At 36.5% G+C, this 13,780-nt stretch overlaps 1 protein-coding gene across 1 annotated transcript; it reads right to left on the reverse strand.

Annotated features, from left to right (window-relative positions):
- Positions 1-5,558: 5,558 nt before the first annotated feature.
- On the reverse strand, positions 5,559-6,671 carry LOC145952735 (F-box/kelch-repeat protein At3g23880-like). The gene is made up of 2 exons (XM_083065685.1): positions 6,521-6,671; positions 5,559-6,412 (listed from the first exon to the last, which is right to left on the reverse strand). Exons 1-2 carry the CDS (start codon positions 6,669-6,671, stop codon positions 5,559-5,561), a joined length of 1,005 nt encoding a protein of 334 aa, XP_082921811.1.
- Between the last annotated feature and the right edge of the window lie 7,109 nt (positions 6,672-13,780).

The raw sequence follows: 13,780 nt of genomic DNA on the forward strand, positions 1-13,780 counted from the left end.
ATGCACCTACTAGTTGAAAGTCCAATCTAACAAAAGGAGTTAACCGTCAATATAAATGTTACAAGTCTCATGTCGACTAGTTAGTGGTCTAATCATAATTATTATATATTACAAGACAATTTTATTAGGTTGAGTTGAGCTCTACTTCATTTTCTTAAGATGATATATGAGTTTATCATAATGATTATTGTTGTTAGATCTATTATGTCACTTGCTATTAACCTATGTCAAGCTACCCTTAGGCTCTAATCTCCTTTCTTAAGGCAATACTTTACTAGCTAGCTAAACTTCATTTTTTTTTTAATTTAAAAAAACTACACTTGTGACAAAAATAAGTGAGTTTTTGATTATTTTTAAAAGTATATTTAATCTCTTTTTACTTTTCTTTCATGTGTCTATGACGAGTTTGACCTCCTTACTGTTTGCCTCATTTTTTCTAAAGATATTATTTTAGCTTGAGTAGCTCAATCTTAAAATGACAACTAATGTAAAAGAATTGTTTTTCACTTGTATTTTATTGCGATCATATTATTACTAAATATGAGTTCTGCAATATTATCATCATCATTATTATTGTTATTATTATTATTATTATTATAAAAGAAATTAGTTCTTAATTATTAGAAAATATTTTTATCCAAATTAAAAGATTATTATTATTATTTGATTTAGACATGTTTTTAGTTATAGTATTTTTTTTTATTTTGGTTCTTCTAAAATTTGATTTTTTTAGTTCTTAAAACATAATAAAATTAATTTTGATTTTAGTTTCTTTAATATATATATATATATATATATTTATTTATTTATTTATTTTCATCCCTAAAAAATTTAAAGTCTACAATGTGAATAAATAATATTAATTTATTTTAAATATGTATAAAAATATTTAGAGGTATTGACATATAGTAATACTAACCATTCTAGATAACACACAAAATAGTGAATTATCCTTTTAAAAGAACTAAAAATAAGAGTTCCAAATTTATAAAAATTAAAAATTAAAAATATCTAAAATAATTAAATTAAAACTAACTTATTGTACATAAACTATAACATATTTAAACCTTATTATTTTTATCGTGTAGTAGTGATTGAGATTTTTTTATTTCTTATTTTGGTGAGAGGGAATATTTGAGAAGACTTGTAAACATAAATGACATTATTTTATTGCTATTTTTTGTAGCTTTATTTGTTTTTTACATTAATGTGGTAGAGATTTTTCATTTTTGTGAGAAAAAAAAAAAGATGTATCTCAAAAATAGGCATTGCATGTGATGGGTACAGAGGAAGAACGAAACTTTGAGTGACCTAATTTAAAGTCAGAAAAATAAATTTAACATTAAACACACATAGTTAAATTAATATATTTGTCACGTTAATACAAAAGAGACTACATTACAAAAAAATTAACTACAGAGACTAAAAGGATTATAAAACTACAAGTATATGGACTAAAAAGATCTATTTTAAACTATAAAGATTAAAAAAATGATGAAGATAAGAATAAGGGGTAAAAAAAGTCTATTTTAAACTATAAGGATTAAAAGATAAAGTAAGTGAAACTATATGAACTAAAAAAAGTATTTTGACCTATCTATTTTCAATGGTTAGGATTCATGCAATTGAAAATTCAACTGGATGGGGCCTTGATTCGATTCATAATTGTTGAACTCGTGAAGAGTAATAAATTATTGGTTTATTAGGAGAAATTCATTCATTCCAAGAGTAAATTTTGTTAAACTTACTTTACTCAATAATTTGTGTTCTACATCAAATTCTAACAATTCAAATGTTTATTTACAAGTTCTTAAAGCATAAACGAAATCTACAAATTTTAAAAAAATTTGAAAATCATATGATTTTTTGTTTTATAAATTCAAATTGACGAATAATTATAAAATATTTTATATGATTTTTAATTTTATAAGTTGTACTATCCGTACCGCGATGCCGAACTCTAGCTCGGCATCTCAGCGTGGAGTGATCTCGGACACGCGCTAGGCGACATCAGCCCGACATCCAAATAGGTCATAGCTGACCTCAAGCCCAAGGCCCAATGAAATCCTAATTCACACAAAGGTACGTGCATTACTTATAAGAGACTCATACACCCACAAACACTAACTTTAATATCGGAGTTTCTTTTGCAAGTACCACCCCCATCTTGGAACATCAAACGTACCAGTGAAGGAGGCTCGCCGATCTTACCCAGCAGATCGTCCCCTACGATCGATCTCCGGTAAGAACATTTGGCACCCACCGTGGGTCGATCAAGACAGCTCTTATCGGCCACGCTTATGGTTTTCACCTGAAGCCATAGTAGACGAGCAACAGACGACCTAGATCGCACAACTAGAATGGACAGCGAAGCAGCATTGAGAAGGCTGATCGAGCAGGTCGAACAAATGCGGCAGCAGCACACCGCCGATCTGCAAAGCATGCGTGCCAAGCACGAAACCGACCTAGCGGTGCTGCGTACCGCTAACAAAGTTGATCTAGCGGCGCTGCGTGCCGAGAACGAGCTTATTCGCGCCCAGCTTCCTCAATGCCCTTCTGATCAGCCCCCTCAATCGGGTAGCCAACACGAAGAGGAGGGGCACTCGGTCGCTCAACCCCCAACGGCGCCTAGGGCACCGACTCCCCGACCTACCACACATCGGTCTCACGCGCTAACAAACAGGTCGCCCCATGAAGTCAGCAACGCTCCAACCCAGGCTCCTGGAAATTGGACGAGCATTCGCCGCCACCCCTTTATGGACGGCATCATGGAGACACCCCTACCTTTCGGCTGGAAGCCCCTCCACATCGACTGCTACGACGGCACGACGGATCCAGATGAACACATTGACTTATACGTCACACAAGTAAACCTATACACTAATGACGATGCTGTTTTGTGTAGGGTTCTTTTTACCTAGCTCAAGGGGGCTGCACTCAACTGGTATACCTAGTTACCTGTTGAGTTGATTGACAACTTTGATACTCTGGTCAGACGGTTCACGACACAGTATGCAACGAGCCGACCTCATCACATCACGTCAGCTGCTCTAGCCAGTCTTAGATAGAGCGACGACTAACCACTACGGGCGTTCATGGAACGTTTTGCCGGCATATCAGTGAAAATTCGAAATTTGAATCCTGAGGTCGCCCTACACGCCATGCTCATGGCACTCAAGCCAGGACTGTTCATCGACAGCCTGTGTCGATAAGCTCCTCGCGACATGGACGAACTCCGTGCCCAAGCTGCAGGGTACATACAGATGGAAGAGCACTCTGCTTTTCGTGACCAGGTTCACAAAAAATCTCAAGCGAAGCCTGACCATGGTCACAAAGACAAGATGAAGGTCACCAATGACAGCCAGTTCAAGAAGACTGCCAGGGCAAATAGAGGGGGAGATACGACTTCTACACTCCCCTGAATACGCCCAGAGTGCACATCCTAGAGGAGGCCATATTGAGGAACTTGTCCAGGCGGGTCACCTCGGCCAATACGTCCAACAACAGCAAGGCCACCGAGGAGGCTACAATGGAAGAGGACGAGGCAGAGGTCGTGGTTCAGGAGCTCACGTAGACCAACCCTCTGGCTCTCAGCAAAATGTCGATGGCGTAGTGCAGGTCGAGGTAAGCCAGGAAACAAGGTCAGCTCCCTTACGGGAAGTAATCAACACAATTGCAGGAGGCTTTGTAGGCGGAAGATCCAGCAGCTCAGCCCGAAAAAGATACCTGCGTAGCATCAACAACGTCAACTCCGCTACCTCGGCCTCACACCAAAGCTCACCGCCGATCACCTTCACCGACGACGACTACACTGGCGTCTGCCCCAACCAGGACGACCCAATGGTCATCGCCGTGGAGGACGCCAATTGGGAGGTCCACAAGACGTTGATTGACCAAGGAAGCTCGGCTGACGTCCTATATTGGCTGACGTTCCTCAGGTTAGATATCCCTCACTCCCTTATCCAACCTCACATAGAACCACTAGTTGGATTTGCAGGAGAGCGAATACACACTCGAGAATACGTGGACCTGCTGACAACCTTCGGAACATCTCCCGACACAAGGAGGATTATGGTCTGATACCTCCTTGTGGAAGCCAACACGTCCTACAACATAATTATTGGAAGGCCGACGTTGAACCAACTCGGAGCAGTGGTGTCTACCCCACATCTCACCATGAAGTTCCCAGGGAGTGATGGCAAGATCATCTCTGTCAGGGCAAACCAGAAGATAGCTCGGCAGTGCTACGCCAAAAGTTTGAAAGTCTCTTCGTCTGACGAGCGATGCCGAAGTGATCCCCCCACAGTGGCTCACATCGCCCACGTGGACATCACTGACCTGGATCCGAGGTCAGACTCCCATGATGAACGGTCGAGCCCCATCGATGAGCTCAATGATGTAACGACCCACCCTAGGCCGTCACATCCAGAACCAACCAAAGATAAATAATATATTAAAGAAAATAGAACAAGGGCCAGCTACGCTAGAGTGTAAATATACAATAACATATAAAATTGTTTCTAAAATATATAACATAATTTTATAGTAGAGTCATCCTCAGTAATGTTATACAGTAATCCAAAAAGGTAATATAATTACAATGTCATGAAGACATCAAAATAAGACACCCTAGGTGCTGGTCAAGCTCTAAACCTAGCCACTTCTCAAAACAGCTATCCAAAAGACTCCTTGCTATCCCAAAGCCTCATACCTGATCTGCTCCCCCACATAGTGAGATCATCACAGTCCATCATGAAAATATAAGGGTTAGCACATATAAAACCAACCATAGTATATCATAATAAAATATCATTAAACAGATATTTGTCCACAGTATTTATCCAGACCAACAAGTCATTTCCAAGCTAAATATAGACCAATCCAAAATATATTGTATACACATCCATGCCAATGCATACATATTTTATTATAATAAAGAATCCATAACCAATGTATACAATCCATACCATATGTATACATATTCCACATCCAAAACAAAGTCACACCACTGTATAATCCATGATGTAACCAACACATTCAAACCAAATGTTGGCCTCAACACCATCCAAACCAAGTGTTGATACGGTGAAACATGTCATCAACCCATGTCCCACACGTAACCTCTCATGGAAAATATACAGTTGGGTTACGTCGTCACGTAACCCTGGTGGGGCCACCTCATCCATCGGTATGACTCGGCCTAGACCCATACCGGTAGCAAATAGAATACTTAGAGGAGTACTTCAGAATCCACCTAACATCTGAAGTGGTTTATTATATAATCTTTGGAAAAGTTCCACATTGGAATCCTCACCTGAAGTTTAATTTCGGGCATCACAGAGGTAAATTCATATTTTTTCTATATAAATCACAAAACATTAGAGAATAACAATATAATTCACATTTTTTCTATAAAAATCACAAAATATTACTAACCCAATACTAACAACCTAAACATAATCCTTAATACAAATAACCTAAAAATAAAAAGTAATACAAACATCTTATACATAATTACTGATACAAACAAATTATACATAATTAATAATAAAAACAACCTAAACCCAAAGAAGGCTTTCCTCATAAATAGCCATGCGGTGATAAATTTGTATAATTTCAATCATTTGATGCTCAACAACACGATAAATGTTGTTCCACCTAAGTATCATTTCACTGCTGTTGTTTATGTAAACAATACCATAATCTGTAAAACATACGAGTAAGATGTATCCGAAAGCCCAATCACACATATGCAATGTTACATTATGACTCCAACAGCGCTGACCACCATATTGCTTCATTGCCCATATTTTTACAACATAAAACGGTAATTCAGCATCGTCAAAAATCCCAGAAAATGTTAGACATTCATCAAGTATAACTAACGAACATAGTTCAACCCTTGATAAATCAACATCACGAGGTAGGCCAACAACCTCAAATTGACCATCACTAAATTTGTATGCTAAAATTTGATATGAGTTAATAGTACTGGACAACACAAGCCAGTGCAGATGTTCAGCAAAATACAAACCCAAGGACCCATTCCCAATAGTATCATCAGTATCAGTATATGAAAATTCCATGCTGGTATCAATCGTGAACCACTCATCATTTGTCAACGAATAACCCTCCACTATGCCAATCCCATCATATTTGTTTTTATATATCTGAATGTAAATATACTGCCCTATATTTGGAGCATACCCCAAACCATAAAACTTAAGAATATATTCATCCACAAATGGAGTTGACTCAATAGGTGGCCTCTTGTTGAATTTCCTCAAATATCCTGTTGTGGGATTCCAAGCATAAAACTTATACTCACCTCCAAAAAGAACTTCGACCAACACCACACCCATGCATGCACCAATAGGTTTGATATGGTATCCGAATTCTTCACAAAGCAAATCTGTTCTGAATGTTCGCACAATGGCATTATCATTTAGATGTTTTGTGATATCAACCAAACATATCTAACGAACTATTTCATTTATGAATAAAGGCTTCCTTATGCTACCCAGTGCTGCATAATTTGCTTCCAAAAAGTTTCGATCAGACAATAACCTCTGCCAACTCTTACAAACGCATCTATATTTTGCAATACACTTCGCAGACAATCGAACAATGATTTCCAATATCAACTCACATGGCAATGATGATAAGTCCATCTCACTCTCAAATATGTATGTATAATATTGTATCCTGTTGCTACAAATTTTCTGATTTTAAGGCTTCGGGTTTGTACATATATATACACTCATTGGATAGTAATAGTCATGAATGGGGACTCGTACATGAGTACTTATTTCGTAGTTTGGAACCCTTCCCATCAGCCATCAGTCGTGTCGTTTGGTTTCTAGGCCGTTTGGTTTCTGGGGAGTTGTACTTCTTGTACTTAACTACTTCCAATTCATATTTTTAAAATTTTTTATTAATATTTGTTAATTTTATATTTATTACTAAAATACTAATTACTAATTACTAATTACTAATTACTAATTTCTAATTATGACTTACTTGTTTTTTTCGTACATACTAATTATCACTTACTTATTATCATTTTGTAAATTTCAATTTTCCTTCATATTTACAATTATAAAATAAAGAAATAAAACAATAATGTAAATTTAAATTTTCCTTCAAATTTACAATTATAAAATAAACAAATAAAACAATAATGACACCCTTCGCGTTCACAAAAAATTTCACAACTCCCAATCTTTACAAATATAACTTCATACGCAACCTGTTGGTTCCTATGTCTGATTTTGTTCAATAGTCCATTCGTTTCATTGACATTGCTGCACCACTATAATCTTCCTCCATCCTTTTTCCACCATGACTTCCACTGTTGCCTTCGTCGGTAATACTACCTCCAACTTTCTCCTTCTACGAAATTCTATTATGTTAATATTATTGTATTTCGTTCAACCATGACCCCATCACTGTCATTTCTTTCATCTCTTTATCACAGCACAAACAAGACAATACATATTTCTCTTCAATGACGAATGCGACATTTCTGAGTTTAAAGTAGAACTTTGGCCTCATAAGGTAAACCCTAAACCGTTTAAATTTTACACAATTTGTTATATAATGTTTGCATGTTAACAATTGTTTTTTCTATTTAGGGACAACTGATTATTCCCAGACGATTTTTCCATCATTGGAAGGAAACCCTGAAGTTTGACAAATACTTTATGACAGATCCGGAAGGAAACTGTTTTCCCATCAACATTACCAGAAAAGCGCAGGTTGGAATATTCACAACCGGAGTTCGACAAATGACTAATTTTTATGGACTGCAATACTTCCATTCTATTCTGTTCAAATACAAAGGGGGGCAATGGTTCACCATTAGAATCTTCACATCTATTGACAATGAAATTCCTTATACCCCAAACACAGTTAATGAACAGCAACAACCACAAAGGTTATGTTCATATTCCTGCAGTATTATATATGTTATCAATTATTCCCATTTTATTTGTTATTTCTTATTTCTTATACTTGTAAAAGTATTCTGTTATACAGATTGGACGACGATGCCTCATTTGAACCAATTCAAAATTTACCAACACATGAACAAAATTGGACCTTCAAATTGACAACAAGTCAAGCCAAGGGAAACCAACAAATTGTAATACTTTTATTTTACTTTCTTATATTATTGTTTATAAATTTTTAAATAAACACTTATACAAAATATAACTTATCTTCTCTTGATTCACAATATTTCAGTACATCCCCCTTACTGTTGTTCGGGCATGGGAAATTAACAATTATACAAATTGTTTGTTAAAGACTCACTCTAGCAATATCCATGAAAATTGTCATATTCTAAAGAGGAAGAGGAAGAGGAAAATGACATCTACATTTGAGTACTACTTAACATCAACATGCACAAAGTTCTTCAAACAACAAGGGTTTCTACCGGGAGACGACTTGATTTTACAGAAGCTTCTCACCCCAAACAATTTAGTTATTCAAGTCCAAAAGATAAACCATTAAGTTTATTTTATTTATTTATTTAACTTCTCTCAAAAACTTACATTTATGTTATCTGATGAACATCACGTCATTTATGTTATCTGATGAACATCACGTATATGAATATGACTATTCAAGTTCAATATTGACGCCTATTTAACTATCATTTATATTGTCTTATGAACATCACTTATATCATTATTAGTGTTTTAAGTTACATTTATACTAATTGTCTTTCAATTGCAATTGTAAACCCCATATTAAGGAAACCAAAATGCCTAAGGTCTTTGCGTATTACAAACCATTTTCCTAAACATACAATTTACCCTTCCAATTCAACTTTACTATTCATATTCTTATTCATGTTATAACCTTAACTCGTAACCATTTATTACTCATTAACGCTATAGTCAAACACCGAAAATGGATTACTCTTTAACGAATGAAATTATAAAATACATGTTTATTACGGTTTTTGTCGTCTTTTCATATTGTGTAACAACTGCCAACCCTCCATTGCAGATTGTCATCTTACGATTTCAGTCACTTACAAATGTAATAACAAAGCCTCACACACTACAATAAATTTTAACTATTATTTATCATCACTTTTATCATAATTATTTAACAATCTAACGTTATTTTACATCATTCACAATCAATTTATGAACGTTATTTCAATCGACATACCAATATGTTTTTCAATCCTAAAATCATTTTATTTTCTGCAAACTTAGCAACTGAAATATCCTAATAAACATGAGTCTTACTGTTATTCTATATTTAGTCCACTGCGACTACACCACCTAATATATTAAACATAAGCCCATTTGCAATAGCCTAAACATAATAGGCCCACCAACATCACTTGTGCGTGTAACAACCCAATTTTCACTAGGCCAAGAGCCCAATTAAGGTGGTTTAGTATACATTCTCTTCTTTCCCTTCTACACTCTCTGAAGATTGAGGGACACTTAGAGGAGACCAAGAGATCTCTGTTTTAGTTTCAACTGCAGTTTATCCAGGTACGGGGGAAAAGGGGATTATTTATATGTAGAGTTACATGAGGGAATTGGGTAGAGGAAGAGTCCCTTAGGATTATGAGTAATTTTTATAATTATTTATGTTTGGAGAATTATTGTTCTTATGAGATTCTGTATATATTTAGGATTACGAATATATGATTAATTTGTAAAAATGATGATCTGGAAGAGAGAACGAAATTATAGAAAAGTGTCTGTTAGTTAGGTTTTGGAAAAATTGAATTATTTCTGTTTGAGAAATTGATGATCCCATTAGATTTCGTATGTGTTGAGGATTAAAAATATATATTTAATTTGTAAGAATGATGATTTGAGAGAGAGAATGAAACTGTAGAAAAGTGCCTGTGAGTTAGGTTTTAGAATAATTGGGAGTTTTACCATTTATGCTAAAATTATATTAAATTGCTAATTCTATTGATTATTATATTAATTTATGAATGTTATTGTTATATTATTTGATAAAAATGATGATCTAGGTGAGGATTCATGGTGAATTACTTGAGGGGTATGTGAACCACCATTTTGTGTGGATTGTGTATGTATTGTGGAATTGAGATGTGGATGTGGATGTGGATGTGAATGTGGATGTGGATGTGAATGTGGATGTGGATGTGGATGTGAATGAGAATGTGATTGTGGTTCCTAACACTTGTGACCAGGGGTGGCACGACCTTAGGCAAGAAATGGTACAGGCGTGACCTTGGCATAGTATGGGATGGGTGATTCCTCATGCTTATGTCGGGGGTGGCACGACCTCGAGCAAGAGATGTTGCAGGCGTGACCTTGGCACAGTGTAGGCTGTGTGATTTCTCATGCTTATGTTGGGGGTGGCACGACCTTGGGCAAGAGATGCTACAAGCGTGACCTTGGCATAGGGTGGGATGTGTAAGGCAATTAATGCTTATGTCGGGAGTGGCACGACCTCGAGCAAGAGATGCTACAGGCGTGACCTTGACATAGGGTTATTTGTAAGATTTGTGTGGATTGTAATGGATTGGTGTAATTGTGAATTGAGATGTGATGATGAATGATTGATAAATTATGATATATATATATATATATATATATATATATAAATGTTTGTAAATAACATTTCAAGTTATGATGTGATGATGTTGTGGATTTCCTTGTGTGCTTTATATATAAATGTTTTCTTTTCTCACAGTACAATTTGTGGATGTTTTAGGTGAGGAAGATCCGGCTTTGAGTGGCGTCTAGAATGTCAATTGTTGAGTTGTGGGTGTGGTATGATATTGTGACATCAGGGCAGAAAATTCTAGGATATGGAATTTTTATATGGATTTAGAGTTGTATTTATTATTTTTAAAAATAATTTGTAAACTCTCAAGTTTTACTTTATAAATTTCATTTTTAATTATTTTGGTTATTCATGAAGGTTTTATGTGAACCTGTAGACACCCAATTTTGTCCGGAGGGCATACAAATGAAGAAATGGACGTCTATTATCAAGGAAATGAGCTCCCAATCATGGAAATAACAGGACATGACATCAGAAGGTTAAAATCCCACATAAGATGGTTTTAGGAACCCGGAATGGGCTGTTCCAAAACTGGAACGGGCCGTTTCAATTTACAAAAAGGGCCTAAAACCCTAAATTGGAATGGGCCGTTCTAAAACTGGAACGGGCTGTTCCAGAATTGGAACGGGCCGTTCCAGAATTGGAACGGGCCGTTCCCATATTGGAACGGCCTGTTCCAAATAACAAAAAGGGCTTGAATTCTTAATGTGGAACGGGCCGTTCCAGTATACCTATAGACGTGTTAATCTTGTCTCTAGAACGGGCCGTTCCAATTTCGGAACAGGCCGTTCCAATTACAAAATTTGCACATAACGGCCATATCCAGAACGGGCCGTTCCGATTTTGGAACGGGCCGTTCTGGACCCTGTCTGAAGTCTATAAATAGACAGTTTGGGCTCATTTCTCGAGATCCCAAAAATTTCGTCCATCACTCCTTAGAGCACGAAATTTCTCTCTTTTTCTCTCTCCCCCTATCTTTTGTATTTCTTGAGATTTTGTGAGGCATTGTAGTGTGAAAGGTTGCCACAAAGCACCTAAAATCTTCCTGTTTTGAAGATTCAATAGAGCTCATTCAAGAGGTATTTCAGTTAATCTCTTTCTTCTTTTTTTATTTATTTCTTCTCTATAATAAATATTGTTATAATAAAAATAATCATGTAGATATTTTAGATTAATTGTATAATTTAAATTGCAAGCATGTAAATAATTATTAATAAAAAGGGGATTTAATATTTTTATTATTATCATTCATAATGCTAACTTCATAGGGTACCAATTAAGGGCGCTGTAGGGGTGCTTAATACCTTCCCTACACGTAACCGACCCCCGAACCCAATTCTGGTTATCAAGACCATTATTGGATTTTTAAAAAACTTTTTCTTTTTCTAATGTTTTAAGTAAAACATTGGTGGCGACTCCATGAACTCATTTTTCAAAACCATTATTAAGGATTAGTCTGGCGTCCGGGCATTCCTTAATTGATGAGACTTTTAAATGGATGTCTAAACCATTAGTCGCGAGATTGAAAATTTTCGGGTTGTGACAGATGGCGACTCCACTGGGGACGTTTAAAGAGAGTCAGACCCATTTAATTGATGAAGTTAATAAAATAAAAATAATAATTTAAATATTTTTTCCCCTTTACTTTATTTGTTTTATTTGTTTGGCTTTAATATATGTTTGTTTGTTTATTTAAATTCTGCACCTGTTTGAATAAAAACCCCTTTTGAGAAAACCCCTTCTAACAACCCATTTGAAAAAAATAAATAAACACAAACATCCCTTCTTTCTTTTCTCTTAACCTTTATGGCATTGAAATGGTACCGAAAAGATACACGAAATATGCACAATGAATACTCACAGAGGGAAGGCCGAAATGTCCTCAAATAGAGGTTAGAGACGCTTGACCATACATCGACTGGATAGTCAAGGAGCCACTGAAGCTTGGGCTCAAAAGAATATATCCTGACAGTAATCAAGATTGGCATGGATAGAAAGAAATCGTCAACATTAACCTTAATGCGTACAGGTTAATTTACCAACATAAAAAAAATGAATTGCATCTTTAGGAACAAACACATGAGCATAAACTGCATCGCATGCATATGAGTTAGGGGCATATGGAAGGGCATTACACAAAAAAATAAATAAAAGAATCATTCTTGTCTTGCATTTTCATTGCATCCATGCATTCTATTTGCTATGGGTTAGAAAGACTCATCAGGACAAAGCATTCGTAAAAGCTCAATAGCCAAGCATGAGTCGAAGCGGTGTCAAATGGCAACCCCAAGTGATTCTATGTGCCCACTAAGCAAAGACATATCAATAGTGGAATAGAATCAACCAAATAAGCAAACCCATAAGCATGTAGAGGCCATCGCGCCCTACTCCTCAACTGAATGATGGAAGACTCATGAAAATGCCAAGACCAGGAATGTTTTCCTACCAAAGCCAGGAGTGGCTTCCAAAATAATACTCCTCAATAAAGATCCAGCAAATAACATCATGGGAATAGATCCCTCCACCAATGATGACAATAAAAAAGCAAAACAAACATGAGAAAAGGCAAGCTTCACAAATGTTGAAAAAGCCGAAGCATTTAGAAAAATAGAAAAAAAGGCAAGCTTCAAACATGAAAGAGCCGAAGCTAAACAAAAAATGAAATTCAGAAAAAACCTACCACAAGCAAGCGCCTGGAGAGGCATCACAATACTCACACGACAGGGGCAACACTAGAATCCCTGTCACCCATCAACTCCTTTGCCCACCATCATAAGGGCACCACCTACCAGCAATCCTCGTCTTCATCAGACGTCCTCCCAAAGAAAAGAGGGAATCACATCATCATCATCAGCAGGCGGCCTGGAGAGGCCGGCATAATAATACTCACCATCAACAGGCAGCCTGGAGAGGCCGGCATAATAATACTCACCATCAGCAGGCGGCCTGGAGAGGCCGGCACAATAATACTCACCGTCAGCAGGCGGCCTGGAGAGGCCGACATAATAATACTCACAATATCAGCAGACAGCCTGAAGAGGCTACGAAAATACTATGGCCTGAAGAGGCTACAAAAATACTACGGCCTAAAGAGGCTACGAAAATACTACGGCCTGGAGAGGCTACGAAAATACTACAACAACAAAGTGGGTTACCTGACCTTAGAGGAGGCCGGCTGAAGCCTTAAATATCAGTCCAGCTTGGA

This window comes from Cajanus cajan, chromosome 10 (genome assembly GCF_000230855.2).
Source record: "Cajanus cajan strain Asha chromosome 10, NIPB_CcT2T_4, whole genome shotgun sequence".
NCBI classification, from domain to species: Eukaryota; Viridiplantae; Streptophyta; class Magnoliopsida; order Fabales; family Fabaceae; genus Cajanus; species Cajanus cajan.